Source organism: Aotus nancymaae, unplaced genomic scaffold (assembly GCF_030222135.1).
Source record: "Aotus nancymaae isolate 86718 unplaced genomic scaffold, 86718_ANA_hifiasm-v0.15.2.pri h1tg000036l, whole genome shotgun sequence".
Lineage (NCBI taxonomy): Eukaryota > Metazoa > Chordata > Mammalia > Primates > Aotidae > Aotus > Aotus nancymaae.
The window spans coordinates 94,755,757-94,774,425 of NW_026988450.1; the positions used below are offsets into that span (position 1 = coordinate 94,755,757).

Consider the following 18,669-nt stretch of genomic DNA (forward strand, 5'->3'; position numbering starts at 1 on the left):
CACATGCAGAGACCCCACACCTCCCCACTGGGGGCTCCACATACCCAGGGACCCCACACCTCCCGACTGGGGACACCACATACCCAGGGACCCCACATCTCCCGACTGGGGGCTCCACACACCCAGGGACCCCACATCTCCGCACTGGGGACTCCACACGCCCAGGGACCCCACACCTCCCCATTGAGGTTTCACACATCCAGGAACCCCACACCTCCCCACTGGGAGGCTCCACACGCCAAGACCCCACACCTCCCCATTGGGGAATCCACACACCTATTGACCCCACATCTCCCCACTGGGAGCTCCACACATATAGGGACCCCACACCTCCCAACTGGGGGGCTCCACACATCCAGGGACCCCACAGCTCACCACTGGAGGGCTCCACACACCCAGGGACCCCACACTTCCCCACCAGGGACTCCACACACCCAGGGACCCGCCAACTCCCTCCTCAGGGTTCCACACCTCCCCACAGGGGGCTCCACACGTCCAGGATCCCCACACGTCCCCACTGGGGACTCCACACACCCAGGGACCCGACACCACCCCAATGGGGGCTCCACACAAACAGGGACCCCACACCTCCCCACTCGGGGTTCCACACATGCAGAGACGGCACACCTCCCCACTGGGGGACTCCACACATCCAGGGACCCCAAACCACCACACTGGGGGGCTCCACACATCCAGGGACCCCACACCACCCAACTGGGGGGCTCCACACAGCCAGGGACCCCACATCTACCCACTGAGGACTCCACACACCCAGAGACCCCCACACCTCCCTACTGGGAGCACCACACACCCAGGGACCCCACACCTCGCTACTGGGGGACTCCACACACCCAGGGACCCCACATCTCCCTAATGGGGGCTCCACACACCCAGGGACCCCACACCTGCCCATGGGGGTTCCACACACCCAGGGACTCCACACACCCCCAGTGGGGGGCTCCACACACCCAGGGACCCCACAACTCTCCACTGGGGGCTCCAGACGCCCAGGGAACCCACACCTCCCCACTGGGGCCCCACACGCCCAGGGATCCCACACCTCCACACTCGGGGTTCCACATGTCCAGGGAACCCACACCTCTGCACTGGGGACTCCAAAAGCCCAGGGACCCCACACCTCCCCACTGGGGCTCCACACACCCAGGGACCCCCAAATCTCCCCCACCAGGGACTCCACACACCCAGGGACCCCACACCTCCCCACTGGGGGCTCCACACGTCCAGGGACCCAACACCTCCCGACTGGGGGCTCCACACGCCAAGAGACCCCTTACCTCCCCATTGGGGATTCCACACACCCAGAGACCCTATACCTCCCCACTGGGAGATCCACACATCCAGGGACCCCACACCTCCCCACTGGGGGGCTCCACACACCCAGGGATCCGACACCTCCCCACTGGGGTCACCACATACCCAAGGATCCCACATCTCTGAACCGGGGACTCCACACACCCAGGGACCCCACAACTCCCCACTGGGGGCTCCACACGCCCAGGGACCCCACACCTCCCCATTGGGGGGCTCCACACATCCAGGGACCCCACACCTCACCACTGGGGGGCTCCACACACCCAGGGACCCCACACCTCCCCACCGGGGACTCCACACAACCAGGCACCCCACACCTCCCCACTGGAGGCTCCACAAGCCCAGGGACCCCACACCTCCCCAACGAGGGCTCCAAATGCCCAGGGACCCCACACCTCCACACCGGGGGCTCCACACGCCCAGGGACCCCACACCTCCCCACTGGAGGCTCCACACGCCCAGGGACCCCACACCTCCCCACAGAGGGCTCCACACACCCAGGGGACCCCACACCTCCCCACTGGGGGCTTCACACACCCAGGGACCCCCACACCTCCCAATTCAAGGTTCCACACGTCCAGGAACCCCGCACCTCTCCACTGGGGGGCTACACACGCCCACGGACCCCACATGTCCCCACCGGGGACTGCACATACCCAGGGACCCCACACCTCCCCACTGAGAGCTCCACACGCCCAGGGACCCCACACCTCCCCACAGGGGACTCCACACGTCCAGAAACCCGACACCTCCCCACTGGGGACTCCACACACCCAGGGACCCCACACCTCCCCACTGGGGCTCCACACACCCAGGGACCCCACATCTCCCCACTCGAGGTTCCACACATCCAGGGACCCCCACACCTCCCCACTGGGGGCTCCACACGTCCAGGGACCCAACACCTCCCGACTGGGGGCTCCACACGCCAAGAGACCCCTTACCTCCCCATTGGGGATTCCACACACCTAGAGACCCTATACCTCCCCACTGGGAGCTCCACACATCCAGGAACTCCACACCTCCCCACTGGGGGGCTCCACACACCCAGGGATCCCACACCTCCCCACTGGGGACTCCACACACCCAGGGACGCCACACCTCCCCACTGGAGGCTCCACACGCCCAGGGACCCCACACCTCCCCACTGAGGGCTCCACACGCCCAGGGACCCCACACCTCCCCACTGGGGGCTTCACACACCCAGGGACCCCACACCTCCCAATTCAAGGTTCCACACGTCCAGGAACCCCGCACGTCTCCACTGGGGGGCTCCACACGCCCAGGGACCCCACATGTCTCCACCGGGGACTGCACATACCCAGGGACCCCACACCTTCTCACTGAGATCTCCACACGCCCAGGGACCCCACACCTCCCCACAGGGGATTCCACACGTCCAGAAACCCGACACCTCCCCACTGGGGACTCCACACACCCAGGGACCCGACACCTCCACACTGAGGGCTCCACACGCCGAGGAACCCCACACCGCCTCATTCGGGGTTCCACACGTCCAGTGACCCCACACATCCCCACTGGGGGACTCCACACACCCTGGGACCCCACCCCTCCCCACTGGGGACTCCACATACCCAGGGACCCCACACCTCCCAACTGAGGGCTCCACACGCCGAGGGACACCACACCTCCCCAACACCTCCTCACTGGGCGCTCCACATGCCCAGAGACCCCACACCTCCCCATTGGGGACTCCACACGCCCAGAGACCCCACACCTCCCCACTGGGAGCTCCACACATCCAGGGCCCCACATCTCTGCATTGGGGGACTCCACAAACCCATGGACCCAGCACCTCCCCACTGGGGGCTCCACACGCCCAGAGACCCCACACCTCCCCACTGGGAGCTCCACACATCCAGGGCCCCACATCTCTGCATTGGGGGACTCCACAAACCCATGGACCCAGCACCTCCCCACTGGGGGCTCCACACGCCCAGAGACCCCACAACTCCCCACTGGGAGCTCCACACATCCAGGGACCCCACATCTCTGCATTGGGGGACTCCACAAACCCATGGACCCAACACCTCGCCATTGGGGACTCCACACACCGATTGACCCCACACCTCCCGACTGGGAGCTCCACACATCCAGGGACCCCACACCTCCCCACTGAGGGCTCCACACGCCCAGGGACCCCACACCTCCCCACTGGATGCTCCACACATGCAGAGACGTCACACCTCCCCACTGGGGGCTCCACATACCCAGGGACCCCACACCTCCCGACTGGGGACACCACATACCCAGGGACCCCACATCTCCCGACTGGGGGCTCCACACACCCAGGGACCCCACATCTCCGCACTGGGGACTCCACACGCCCAGGGACCCCACACCTCCCCATTGAGGTTTCACACATCCAGGAACCCCACACCTCCCCACTGGGAGGCTCCACACGCCAAGACCCCACACCTCCCCATTGGGGAATCCACACACCTATTGACCCCACACCTCCCCACTGGGAGCTCCACACATATAGGGACCCCACACCTCCCAACTGGGGGGCTCCACACATCCAGGGACCCCACACCTCACCACTGGAGGGCTCCACACACCCAGGGACCCCACACTTCCCCACCAGGGACTCCACACACCCAGGGACCCCCCACCTCCCTCCTCGGGGTTCCACACGTCCAGGGACCCCACACCTCCCCACAGGGGGCTCCACACGTCCAGGATCCCCACACGTCCCCACTGGGGACGCCACAGACCCAGGGACCCCACACCACCCCACTGGGGGCTCCACACAAACAGGGACCCCACACCTCCCCACTCGGGGTTCCACACATCCAGAGACGGCACAGCTCCCCACTGGGGGACTCCACACATCCAGGGACCCCAAACCACCCCACTGGGGGGCTCCACACATCCAGGGACCCCCACACCACCCCACTGGGGGGCTCCACACACCCAGGGACTCCACACCTACCCACTGAGGACTCCACACACCCAGGGACCCCACACCTGCCCATGGGGGTTCCACACACCCAGGGACTCCACACACCCCCACTAGGGGGCTCCACACACCCAGGGACCCCACACCTCTCCACTGGGGGCTCCAGACGCCCAGGGACCCCACACCTCCCCACTGGGGCCCCACACGCCCAGGGACCCCACACCTCCACACTCGGGGATCCACATGTCCAGGGAACCCACACCTCCGCACTGGGGACTCCAAACGCCCAGGGACCCCACAACTCCCCACTGGGGCTCCACACACCCAGGGACCCCAAATCTCCCCACCAGGGACTCCACACACCCAGGGACCCCACACCTCCCCACTGGGGGCTCCACACGTCCAGGGAGCCAACACCTCCCGACTGGGGGCTCCACACGCCAAGAGACCCCTTACCTCCCCATTGGGGATTCCACACATCCAGAGACCCTATACCTCCCCACTGGGAACTCCACACATCCAGCGACCCCAAACCTCCCCACTGGGGGGCTCCACACACCCAGGGATCCCACACCTCCCCACTGGGGACACCACATACCCAAGGATCAAACATCTCCGAACCGGGGACTCCACACACCCAGGGACCCTATACCTCCCCACTGGGGGCTCCACACGCCCAGGGACCCCACACCTCCCCACCGGGGGCTCCACACATCCAGGGACCCCACACCTCCCCACCATGGGCTCCACACGCCCAGGGACCCCACACCTCCCCACCGAGGGCTCCAAATGCCCAGGGACCCCACACCTCCCCACCGGGGGCTCCACACACCCAGGGACCCCACACCTCCCTACTTAGGGTTCCACAAGTCCAGGAACCCCACACCTCCCCACTGGGGACTCCACACACCCAGGGACCCAACACCTCCCCACTGAGGGCTCCACATGCCCAGGGACCCTACACATCCTCACTGGAGGCTCCACACGCCCAGGGACCCTACACATCCCCACTGGAGGCTCCACACGCCCAAGGACCCCACACCTCCCCACTGAGGGCTCCACACACCCAGGGAGGGACACCACACCTCCCCACTAGGGGCTCCACACACCCAGGGACCCCACACCTCCCCACCGGGGGCTCCACACACCCAGGAACCCCACACCTCCCCACTGGGAGGCTCCACACGCCAAGACCCCACACCTCCCCATTGGGGAATCCACACACCTATTGACCCCACACCTCCCCACTGGGAGCTCCACACATACAGGGACCCCACACCTCCCAACTGGGGCGCTCCACACATCCAGGGACCCCAGACCTCACCACTGGGGGGCTCCACACACCCAGGGACCCCACACTTCCCCACCAGGGACTCCACACACCCAGGGACTCCCCACCTCCCTCCTCGGGGTTCCACACCTCCAGGGACCCCACACCTCCCCACAGGGGGCTCCACACGTCCAGGATCCCCACACCTCCCCACTGGGGACTCCACACACCCAGGGACACAACACCTCCCCAATAGAGGCTCCACCTGCCCAGAGACCCCACACCGCCCCACTGAGGGCTCCACACACCCAGAGACCCCACACCTCCCTACTCGGAGCACCAAACACCCGGGGACCCCACACCTCGCTACTGGGGGAGTCCACACACCCAGGGACCGCACACCTCCCCAATGGGGGCTCTGCACAGCCAGGGATCCCACACCTGCCCATGGGGGTTCCACACACCCAGGGACTCCACACACCCCCACTGGGGGGCTCTACACACCCAGGGACCCCACACCTCTCCACTGGGGGCTCCAGACGCCCAGGGACCCCCACACCTCCCCACTGGAGGCCCCGGACGCCGAGGGACCCCACACCTCCCCTCTGGGGGCCCCAAACGCCCAGGGACTCCACACCTCCACACTCGGGGTTCCACATGTCCAGGGAACCCACACCTCCGCACTGGGGACTCCAAACGCCCAGGGACCCCACACCTCCCCACTGGGGCTCCACACACCCAGGGACCCCACATCTCCCCACTCGAGGTTCCACACATCCAGGGACCCCACACCTCCCCACTGGGGGCTCCACACGTCCAGGGACCCAACACCTCCCGACTGGGGGCTCCACACGCCAAGAGACCCCTTACCTCCCCATTGGGGATTCCACACACCCAGAGACCCTATACCTCCCCACTGGGAGCTCCACACATCCAGGAACTCCACACCTCCCCACTGGGGGGCTCCACACACCCAGGGATCCCACACCTCCCCACTGGGGACACCACATACCCAAGGACCCCACACCTCCCCACTGGGGGCTTCACACGCCCAGGGACCCCACACCTCCCCACTGGGGACTCCACACATCCAGGGAACCTACATCTCACCACTGGGGGGGCTCCACACAACCAGGGACCCCACACCTCCCCACCGGGCACTCCACACAACCAGGCACCCCACACCTCCCCACTGGAGGCTCCACACACCCAGGGACCCCACACCTCCCCACCGAGGGCTCCAAATGCCCAGGGACCCCACACCTCCCCACCGGGGGCTCCACACACCCAGGGACCCCACACCTCCCTACTTAGGGTTCCACACGTCCAGGAACCCCACACCTCCCCACTGGGGACTCCACACACCCAGGGACCCAACACCTCCCCACTGAGGGCTCCATATGCCCAGGGACCCTACACCTCCCCAATGAGGGCTCCACACGCCCAGGGACCTCACACCTACCCACTGGGGGCTTCACACACCCAGGGACCCCACACCTGCCAATTCAGGGTTCCACACGTCCAGGAACCCCACACCTCTCCACTGGGGGGCTCCACACGCCCAGGGACCCCACATGTCCCCACCGGGGACTGCACATACCCAGGGACCCCACACCTCCCCACTGAGAGCTCCACACGCCCAGGGACCCCACACCTCCCCACAGGGGACTCCACACGTCCAGAAACCCGACACCTCCCCACTGGGGACTCCACACACCCAGGGACACGACACCTCCACACTGAGGGCTTCACACGCCGAGGAACCCCACACCGCCCCATTCGGGGTTCCACACCTCCAGGGACCCAACACCTCCCGACTGGGGGCTCCACACGCCAAGAGACCCCTTACCTCCCCATTGGGGATTCCACACACCCAGAGACCCTATACCTCCCCACTGGGAGCTCCACACATCCAGGGACCCCACACCTCCCCACTGGGCGGCTCCACACACCCAGGGATCCCACACCTCCCCACTGGGGACACCACATACCCAAGGATCCCACATCTCCAAACCGGGGACTCCACACACCCAGGGACCCCACACCTCCCCACTGGAGGCTCCACACGCCCAGGGACCCCACACCTCCCCACCGAGGGCTCCAAATGCCCAGGGACCCCACACCTCCCCACCGGGGGCTCCACACACCCAGGGACCCCACACCTCCCTACTTAGGGTTCCACACGTCCAGGAACCCCACACCTCCCCTCTGGGGACTCCACACACCCAGGGACCCAACACCTCCCCACTGAGGGCTCCATACGCCCAGGGACCCTACACCTCCCCACTGGAGGCTCCACACGCCCAGGGACCCCACACCTCCCCACTGGAGGCTCCACACGCCCAAGGACCCCACACCTCCCCACTGAGGGCTCCACACACCCAGGGAGGGACACCACACCTCCCCACTGGGGGCTCCACACACCCAGGGACCCCACACCTCCCCACTGAGGGCTCCACACGCCCAGGTACCCCACACCTCCTCACCGTTGACTGCACATACCCAGGGAACCCACACCTCCCCACTGGGGGGCTCCACACACCCAGGGACCCCACACCTCCCCATTGGGGGCTCCACACACCCAAGGACCCCACACCTCCCCACTGAGGGCTCCACACGCCCAGGTACCCCACACCTCCCTACCGTGGACTGCACATACCCAGGGACCCCACACCTCCCCACTGAGGGCTCCACACACCCAGGGACCCCACACCTCCCCACCGGGGGCTCCACACACTCAGGGACTCGACACCTCCCCACTCAGGGCTCCACATGCCCAGGGACCCCACACCTCCCCATTCAGGGTTCCACACTTCCAGGGACCCCACACCTCCCCACTGGGGGGCTCCACACACCCAGGGACCCCACCCCTCCCCACTGGGGACTCCAGATACCCAGGGGCCCCATACCTCCCCACTCAGGGCTAAACTCACCCAGAGACCCCACACCTCCCGACTCTGGGTTCCACACACCCAGGGACCCCACACACCCAAGTATCCCACACCTCCCCACTGAGGGCTCTACACGCCACGGGACCCCACACCTCCCCACTGGGGGCTCCACACACCCAGGGACCCCACATCTCCCCACTCGGGGTTCCAGATGTCCAGGAACTCCACACCGCCCCACTGGGGTCTCCACACATCCAGGGACCCAACACCTCCCGACTGGGGCCTCCACACGCCAAGAGACCCCTTACCTCTCCATTGGGTTCTTCACACCCCTAGAGACTCCGTACCTCCCCACTGTGAGCCCCACATATCCAGGGACCCCACACCTCCCCACTGTGAGCTCCACACACCCAGGGACCCCACACCTCCCCACTGGGGACACCACATACCCAAGGACCCCACATCTGCCAACTAGGGGCTCCACAAACCCAGGGACCTCACACCTCCCCATGGGGGACTCCACACACCCAGGGACCCTACACCTCCCTACTGGGGACTCCACACACCCAGGGACCCCACACCTCCCCATTGGGGGACTCCACACACCCAGAGACACCACGCCTCCCACTGGAGGGCTCCACACAACCAGCGACTCCACGCCTCCCCACTGGGGGCTCCACATGCCCAGGGACCCCACGCCTCCCCACTGGGGACTCCACACACCCAGGGACCCCACACATCCCCACTGGGGACTCCACACACCCAGGGACCCCACCCCTCCCCACTGAGGGCTCCACACGCCCAGGGACCCCACACCACCCCACTGGGGACTCCACACACCCAGGGACCGCACACATCCCCACTGAGGGCTCCACACGCCCAGGGATCCCACACCTCCCCACTGGGGGCTCCACACGCCCAGGGACCACACACCTCCCCACTGGGGGCTGAACACGCCCAGGGAACCCACACCTCCCCACTTCGGGTTCCACACGCCCAGGGAACCCACACCTCCCTACTGGGGGCTCCACACATCCAGGGAACCAACACCTACCCACTGGGGGCTCCACACGCCCAGGGACCCCACACCACCCCATTGTGGACTCCACACGCCCAGAGACCCCATACCTCCCCACTGACAGCTCCAAACATCCAGGGACCCCACACCTCCCCACTGGGGGATCCACACACCCAGGGACCCCACACCTCCCCACTCGGGGCTCCACACACCCAGGGACCCCACACCTCCCCACTCGGGGCTCCACACACCCAGGGACCCCACACCTCCCCACTGGGGGCTCCACACACCCAGGGACCCCACACCTCTCCACTGGGGACTCCACACACCCAGGGACCCCACACCTCCCCACTGGGGGCTTCACACACCCAGGGACCCCACACCTCCCCACTGGGGGCTCCACACACCCAGGGACCCCACACCTCCCTACTGGGGGCTCCACACACCCAGGGACCCCACACCTCCCTACTGGGGGCTCTACACACCCAGGGACCCCACACATCCCCACTGGGGGCTCCACACACCCAGAGACCCCACACCTCCCCGGCCAGGGGTTCCACATGCCCAGGGACCTCCCAGGGTCTCGTATTCACACAGCTGCTCCACCTCACTCTGAAAATCTAAGTAAAAAGCAAAACCCCTCTCACCACTGCCCCAGTTTTGCAAACTGGAATGTGGAGCAAACTCCTACCCAGGGCCATCCACCTGGATACCCTCACCAGCAGCCAGTGCCAGGCCTGTGACCCCACGTGATCATCACCGGGCAGTCACTCACACCAATGGCCTCCGCAGGACAGCACCTGGTTGGTGAGGTGCAGCCTTCAGGCCCCTCCCGAGCTGCAGCTGTACGTACCCTGTGAACCCTGGCCCCGGCCAGTGTCCACGGGGGCAGGAGCGTGGCGGCCCCTATGTTTCTCCTGTCTAGTTTAGAAAGCAGCTGTGTGTGCCCTCTCCCATGCGAGGGACACACCCTCGGTCACTGCATGGTGCTGAGCACTCCCCCAGGGGATGTGGGCCGCAGAGACGGGACCAGCTGAGCCCAGACAGCCCAGCACTCACCTGGGCGGGGGCCCCTCTGCACTGCCTGCAGCTCAGGTCTGTCCCGGTCTTCAACCCATGGCTCCTCCCACTGTTCCAGGCGGGAGACGAGGTCTGGTCTGGGGCTGCAAAATCCTTCTCAAAGGAGAGAAAAGGTTCCGTTTTACTTGTACTGAGGACAAAGTGAGGGTTGAGGCTCAGAGCAGTTCTGCTGGGAGGCCCTGGAGAAGCCACCCCTAAGCAGAGATGACAGGAAGGGAGGGGCCTGGACACCAAGGCCACAGAAGGCCTGGCAAGGTCTGAGGAAGGAAGATGAGGCTGCCTCCAGGGTGAGTGGGCCCTCTGTCCACACAGCCAAGAACTTGCAGCTCCTGAGCCCCCTCGGCTGGAAGGCCGCACTATCATCCCAGACCACCCAGGCCCAGAGGCAGCAGCAGAACTCACCCAGCACTCACCCAGCGCTCACCCAGTGCCCACCCAGCGCCCACCCCGTGCCCACCCAGCGCGGCCACGTTGCTGAAGTTGTCCAACATCACATCCCGGTAGAGGGCCCTCTGGCTGGGTTCCAGACACTCCCACTCCTCCCATGAGAAGTAGATGGCCACGTCCTGGAAGGTCACTTGCTCCTGCAACACACACAGCTCCTGAACTGGCCTTTCCCAAGAAAAAGAGGGCTCAGCCCATGGGTCTGGGCGGGAAAGGGGAATGGGGGTGACCTTGATGTGAAGAGATTGTGTCCCCTAAATCCATGCACTGAAGCCTGGAGACCCGAGTGGCTGTGTCTGGGGCTGGGCCTCTGTGTAAGAGATTAAGGTTAAGTGAGGTCAGAAGCTGGGACCCTGACCCACAGGTCTGCTCCTCATAGGAGGCTCCAGAGAGCTCCGGCTCCATCCCTGCTGTGAACACAGCATAACAGCGGTTGTCTGCAAGCTGGTCACTGGTCCCTGCCAGAACCGCATCTGCAGCACGCTGAGCTTGGACATCAGCCTGCAGAACAGACGACACGCACGTGTGTAAACCGCCCACCGTGTGGTATTTTGTTAGGGCCGCTCTGGTGGACTAAGAGCACCTGAGAGAACCTGGTTCATTTTCCTGTAACAGCCACTGGCTCTCCTCAGGTCAATAATGAATCCGATTTTCTTTTCTCTTCCCCCGCCCCTTAAGAGAGAAGCCAAAAAGGGGGACACGGGCCACAGACCCTCCCCACGTGTGCTGGTGCCTCAGGCGGCCGGCAGGGCAGAGGGGAGGCTGCGCTCAGCAGCGGCAGGGCTCACCTGGGCCACATCCATGGGAACAGCGAGGCCACCCATCTGCGGAAGCACAGCACCGAGGAGGGCAGATCTGAGGAGACAAGAAACGTGAGTGGGTGCAGCGGCCTGGGAATGCCCACCCCGCCTGACCCCAGGACTCCCACCCAGCAAATCAGGAAGAATTCAGGAAAAATCAGTGATGCATACGTAGGGTCTGCTCTGTAACTACCGACAGCCACCAGGTGTGGGGAAACTCCGGGGTGGTGAGGGGCCAGCCTGTCTTTAGGTTAAGAGACAGCCGGCCACCTCCCACACACAAGAACTCTGAAATACCAGAGCAAGCCAAGCCTGTCATCAGAGGAGGACGGAGGCCAGCCACTGCTGGCAGAAAGCTTAGCTGCAAACACGTGACCGGAGAATCTAACCCCAACCGAGGCAGCTGGGGCTCCTCCTCAGGAGACAAGCAGGGCAGCCCATTCCCATTCCGGCAGCGCTGTGCATGGAAGATGTTCTCAGGCACGTGACGAGGAGGCCACCTCGCAGCCTTCCCCCACTGAAAACCTGGTGCAGCCCCGAGAAATCCCATTAATCTTCACTGAGTCTCCAGATCCAGCCACGAGCTCCCTAAACCTTACAGCCCAGGCCCATGGAGAACCCCACTGCTCTCCTGCCGCGGTGGGTCCTGACTCCTTCCTGAGTGAAGCTCAGAGCCCCAAGATGCAGAAGAGACCAGCCCCACAGCACCCCTGAGGAGACACAGAAGCAGCTGGAGGAAGATGGCCCATGCCTGGTCACCCTGTCAGAGGGAGGAGGGGAGATGTCATTTTGGCCCCTACAGATGGAAGAATCATAAAGGGCCATCAGGAGCAAAGTATGCAAACAGCAACTGAGATGAAATGGACCAATGGGATGGAAAACACAATATTAGGAAACTGACAAAAGAAAGGGGAAGCCACATGGCCTTCCATCTGTTGAGGCAACTGAAAATGTAACTTGAACCATTCCCACAAGGAAAATACCACACCCAGCGGGATTCCCTGGTAAACTCCACCAGAGCCGACGGAAGCACAGTACTGATCTTAGAAGCTATTTGCAGTGAACAGAGGAAGAGCAGACACCATGCAGTCTGTCTGAATGAGGCCAGCAAAACCAAAACCAAAACCTGATAGAGATATCACACGGGGCCGGGCAGCGTGGCTCACGCCTGTAATCCCACACAGCCTGATAGAGATATTACAAGGGGCCGGGCAGCGTGGCTCACGCCTGTAATCCCACACAGCCTGATAAAGATATCACAAGGGGCCGGGCAGCGTGGCTCACGCCTGTAATCCCACACAGCCTGATAGAGATATTACAAGGGGCCGGGCAGCGTGGCTCACGCCTGTAATCCCACACAGCCTGATAAAGATATCACAAGGGGCCGGGCAGCGTGGCTCACGCCTGTAATCCCACACAGCCTGATAGAGATATCACAAGGGGCCGGGCAGCGTGGCTCACGCCTGTAATCCCACACAGCCTGACAGAGATATCACAAGGGGCCGGGCAGCGTGGCTCACGCCTGTAATCCCACACAGCCTGATAGAGATATCACAAGGGGCCGGGCAGCGTGGCTCACGCCTGTAATCCCACACAGCCTGACAGAGATATTACAAGGGGCCTGGCAGCGTGGCTCACACCTGTAATCCCACACAGCCTGACAGAGATATTACAAGGGGCCGGGCAGCGTGGCTCACGCCTGTAATCCCACACTCTGGCAGGCTGGGGCAGGAGGATTGGTTGAGCCCAGGAGTTGCCCAGCCGGGGCAACATGGTGAAACCCTGTCTCTACAAAAAACACAATAATTAGCAAGGCATGGTGGTGCACATATGTAGTGCAGCTACTCAGGAGGCTGAGGTGGGGAAATTGCTTGAATTCGGGAGGTGGAGACTGCAGTGAGCCGAGATCATGCCACTGCACTCCAGCCTGGGTGTCAGAGTGCAACCCAGCCTCCCGGAGTGTGGGATTACAGGCGTGAGCCACGCTGCTTGGCCCCTTGTAATATCTCTGTCAGGTTTTGGTTTTGGTTTTGGTTTTGCTGGCCTCATTCAGACAGACTGGATAGTGTCTGCTCTTCCTCTGTTCACTGTAAACAGCTTCTAAGATCTCAAAAAAAAAAAAAGATAATTACAAGAAAATTATCTACCTCTCTCGTAAACACAAATTCTTTAAAAAAAATTAGGAAGTCATATCTAGCAGTTTATAGAAAGAATTCTCTGTCATGACCAAGCGACGTGGACCCAAAGAGTGCACAGCTGGTTTGATCCCCATTAGCTGCAGCTGGTGCCGAGGAGGCTCCTCCACCACCTGCGCTCAGCACTGGGTTGGGGGGGCTTGGTCGCACTCACCCCACCCCCTCGGCCCTCCCACCTCCAGCACGGCAGGTTCTCTCTCCTTCTGACACTCACGCATAGTTACATTAACTGCAACGTGTTTTCACGAATATGCTTTTCAACTGGAGATTTTTTTTCACCCTTTCAAGAGCACAGCATCAACTGTGGTCACAGTGACTTCCCCAGCATTTGCTGACATTTGAAAATGACATAATTATAACCACAGTAACAGAATAAAAGAGAAAACCATAGAATACCTATCATCTCAATAGATGCAGAAAAGGCATTTGCTAAAATTCAACACCTAATCCCAACAAAAACTCTCAGCAAACAAGGACAGAAGAGAACTCCCTCAACCTGGCAAACCTGCAGCCAGCAGCCTGCTCCACGGGCTGGCCGACACGGAACCCTCCCCTCCCTCAGCCTGGCAAACCTGCAGCCAGCAGCCTGCTCCACGGGCTGGCCGACACTGAACCCTCCCCTCTGAGACCAGGGCCACACAGGGTGTCTGCCTACAGCTTCTCGTTAACATCTTATTGGAGGCCTGAGCCACCACAAGGGGGTAGAAAAAATACATAAAGCCGTAAGATCAGAAAGGAAGGTCAGGCGTGGTGGCAGGCACCTGTAATCCCAGCACCTGGGGAGGCTGAGGCAGGTGGATCACCTGAGGTCAGGAGTTCAAGACCTGCCTGGCCAACATGGCAAAACCCTGTCTCTCCTAAAAATACAAAAATTAGCCAGGCGTGCTGGCAGGCACCTGTAATCCCAGCTACTTGGGAGGCTGAGGCAGGAGAATCGCTTGAACTCAGGAGGCAGAGGTTGCAGTGAGCAGAGGTTGCAGCAAGCCAGGATTCCACTACTGTACTCCAGCCTGGGCAACAGACACCGTCTGAAAAAAAGAAAAAAAAAAGAGAAAAGAAAAGGCTTATAGAAGAAAAAAAAAATCAGTCATTATCTTCATAACACTGGGGTAGGCAAAGATTTCTTTCATAGACCCCCAAAAGCACTTAAAAAAATTACAAATCGGATTTATCAGAATTAAAAATTTTTGCTTATCAAAGCAGTTAAGGAAAAAAAAGGAGACTGGGTGCGGTGGCTCTCGCCTGTAATCCCAGCACTTTGGGAGGCGAAGGCAGGAGGACTGCTTAAGGCCAGGAGTTTGAGACCAGCCTCAGCAACACAGGGAGACCTCTGTCTCTATCTTTTTATTTAAAAAAATTTTCTTAAAAAGAAACACAAAGGCAAGCCACAGACTAAGAAGAAATATTCCCAATACATGTATCTGACAAAGGACTTATACCTAGAATTGTAACTCCTACAAATCAATAAAAATAAATAAAACTAGCTTTGCGTAGTGGCAGTATCGTAGCCAATGAGGTTTATCCGAGGCGCAATTATTGCTAATTGAAAACTTTTCCCAATACCCCGCCATGGCGACTTGAAATATAGTCGGCATTGGCAAATTTTGGCAGTCTCTACGGAGACTGAATCATAAAAAAAAATAAATAAAAAAAAAACTTAAACTGGGCAAAATATTAGAACAGACACTTCAAAGTTATACAGTGGTCTACAAACACATGAAAACGCACACTGCGCACGTGGGTCATGGGTGGCGTTTTCGAATCAAACTCTGACTTCCTTGATAAAAATAACAGCTCCCGGCTGGGCGCGGTGGCTCACGCCTGTAATCCCAGCACTTTGGGAGGCTGAGGTGGGCAGATCACAAGGTCAAGAGATTGAGACCATCCTGGCCAACATAGTGAAACCCTGTCGCTACTAAAAATACAAAAATTAGCCAGACATGGTGGTGTGTGCCTGTAGTCCCAGCTACCCAGGAGGGTGAGGCAGGAAAATCACTTGAACCTGGGAGGTGGAGGGTGCAGTGAGCCAAGATCACACCATTGCACTCCAGCCTGTGTGACAGAGCAAGACTGTCTCAGAAAACAAAAACAGGTCAGGCGTGGGGGCTCATGCCTGTAATCCCAGCACGTTGGGAGGCTGAGGCGGGTGGATCACAAGGTCAAAAGATCGAAACCATCCTGGTCAACATGGTGAAACCCCGTCTCTACTACAAAATACAAAAATTAGCTGGGCGTGGTGGCGTGTGCCTGTAATCCCAGTTACTCAGGAGGCTGAGGCAGAAGAATTGCTTGAACCGGGAAGGCGGAGGTTGCAGTGAGCCGAGATCGTGCCACTGCACTCCAGCCAGGCACCCTGGTGACAGAGCGAGAATCTGTCTCAAAACAAACAAAAAACCCCAGCTCCCCTCAGCTGAAAGCTGTGTTTGCACCACAACCTGGGCTGGGCTTTGCAGCCTGGAAAGCCGAGTAAGGGAAGAGAACCATGAGATAGGTCAGGAAAGGGGCTGAGGCCAGACGAAACCTGAGCCATGGTTTCACATGTAACGCAAAAGAAGTTTTATACAACACAAGTTTAATAGAGAACAGAAGGATATTGTCATAAGCTACTTTTTTATCCCCCTGGACAAATTAACACAGGATTTCTTTTTTTTCTCTGAGACAGCATCTTGCTCTGTCACCCAGGTTGGAGTGCAGCAGTGCAATCACAGCTCACTGCAACCTCCACCTCCTGGGCTCAAGTGATCCTCCCATCTCAGTCTCCCTAGTAGCTGGGACCAAAGGTGCATGCACCACCATGCCCTGCAATTGTTTAAATTTTTTGCAGAGACAGGGTCTCACTATGTTGCCCAGACTGATCTCGAACTCCTGGCCTCAACGGATCCTCTGGCCTCAGCCTCCCAAAGTGCTGGGGTTACAGGTGTCAGCCACAGCACTCGGGCTAAGCTACATTTTTTTTTTTTTTAATGAGATGGAGTCTCGCTCTGTAGCCCAGCTGGAGAGCAGTGGCCTCATCTCTGCTCCTTGCAACCTCTGCTTCCGGGGTTCAAATGATTCTCTTGCCTCAGCCTCCTGAGTAGCTGGGATTTCAGGCACGTGCCACCATGCCAGGCTAATTTTTGTATTTTTAGTAAGGACAGGATTCCACCATGTTGGCCAAGCTGCTCTCGAACTCCAAGCAGGTGGATCCTCAAGTGATCCACCTGCCTTGGCCTCCCAAAGTGCTAGGATTACAGGCGGGAGCCACCGCGCCCGGCCAGCTACGTTTTTAAAAAGAGCCTCTGTGATAAACAAATGAGAAAGCAGCAAAACAGGATGGGGGTGGGGAGAAGACAGAGAGGCGTCCAGGTGAGAGAGGAAAGCGGCCAGGATCGGGACTTGGAGGACGGGAACGGCGAGGAGGCAAACGGTTCAGTTATGGAGCCAACGCACCAGTGACCGAATGCGTGGGGCCGGGCAGGAAGGAGGAGGAAGTGAACCTCGGGTTTCCGCCTCCTCCCCTTCGCGGGGGAGTGCCTGGGAGCACCCGTGGGTGGGGCGTGGAGGCTGCAGGAGCTCAGCCTGGGGCAGGGCAGCGCTGGCTGTACTGACCTAAGTCTAAGTGCTCGCGACTCACCGGGGCGTGCGGGCTGCAGGCACAGGCGTGGAAGTGTCTGAGGGCAGCGGAGGTCACGCTCGTGGACGGGGTCAGCCGGGGAGTCCAGCTTCCGGAGGATACGCAACCGGGTCCCGAAACACCTGAGTGCAGGCGGCTGAGCCGGGAGACCAGCCGGGGCACCGGCAGCCGCGACGCTGGGGCTCACAGCCCTGGGGCGGCCGCAGAATGAGGTCAGCCAGCGCACGACCCGGGGACCCACGAGCGCACTCAGCAGCGGGGCGTCCGCAGCAGGGCCGCAGCACCCGCTACGCCGCGCCGGTAGCCCAGACTTTTACGAACTTCCCGAGCGGAAGTTGCTATCCGAGGCTTCCGGCCCCTCTAGGAGCCCGCGTCTCGGTGGTGCGCGCTGGCCGCCCAAGCCGGCGGCCGGGCCCCGCCTGTGGTTCCGCCCGCGGTTCCGCCCCGGCCCGAAGGACCTGCCCAGGTCACAGCCAAGCGCCACAACGCCAGGCTAGTTTTTGTATTTTTAGTAGAGACGGGGTTTTACCATGTTGGTCAGGCTGGTCTTGAACTCCTGACCTCAGGTGATCCGCCTGACTTGGCCTCCCACAGTGCTGGGGTTACAGGAGTGAGCCACCGAACCCGGCCCTCTTAACCTAAAGTCTAAAGGCCTGAAGGTTTCTCCTACAAAGTGAACTGTAAGCTGACTGGAGGTATGAACAGACTGTCACCTGCTCTTGTACCAGTCACCCAGTTCCAGCCAGCCAGTCCAGGGCGGCCAGCTGTTCAAACCCAGACACAACTTTCTGTGGATTCCAGGTCTTTCGGTAATCACTTAACTTACTCAACCAGTCGCCAACCCGAAAATCTTTGAATCCACCTATTACCTGAAAGCACCCAAAGTATGGCAAAGAAATATATTTAAGAGTAAAATATTTTGATTTCCGTGATCTGTCATGCGATGCGGCAGTCAGGTTGGAACGTAGGCCACATTATATAGGGTTAAATGAAACCCATCTGATGAGGTACTGTGGTTTGTAGGGCAGACTCCCTAGGCCCTTTAGATAGGATCTTGGAGCAAGAGAGAAAAAGATCAGAGTTTAGTCCTCATTGGTAAAATA

The 18,669-nt window shown here is 60.9% G+C and overlaps 1 protein-coding gene and 1 non-coding gene across 2 annotated transcripts in view; one reads left to right on the forward strand and one right to left on the reverse strand.

Annotated features, from left to right (window-relative positions):
- Positions 1-17,727, reverse strand: part of LOC135278087 (zinc finger protein 707-like) — a 76,139-nt gene extending 58,412 nt beyond the window's left edge. Inside the window, exons 1-5 of the mRNA XM_064384780.1 lie at positions 17,567-17,727; positions 14,850-14,981; positions 11,747-11,813; positions 10,972-11,098; positions 10,494-10,607 (exon numbers count right to left, since the gene is read on the reverse strand). Of these exons, the coding sequence (XP_064240850.1) occupies positions 10,494-10,607; positions 10,972-11,098; positions 11,747-11,782 (277 nt within the window). The 5' untranslated portion in view covers positions 11,783-11,813; positions 14,850-14,981; positions 17,567-17,727. The remainder of the gene's footprint in view (positions 1-10,493; positions 10,608-10,971; positions 11,099-11,746; positions 11,814-14,849; positions 14,982-17,566) is intronic.
- On the forward strand, positions 15,436-15,576 carry LOC135278222 (U4 spliceosomal RNA). The gene has a single exon (XR_010345759.1). It is a non-coding gene; the product is annotated as a U4 spliceosomal RNA (small nuclear RNA).
- Positions 17,728-18,669: the final 942 nt, after the last annotated feature.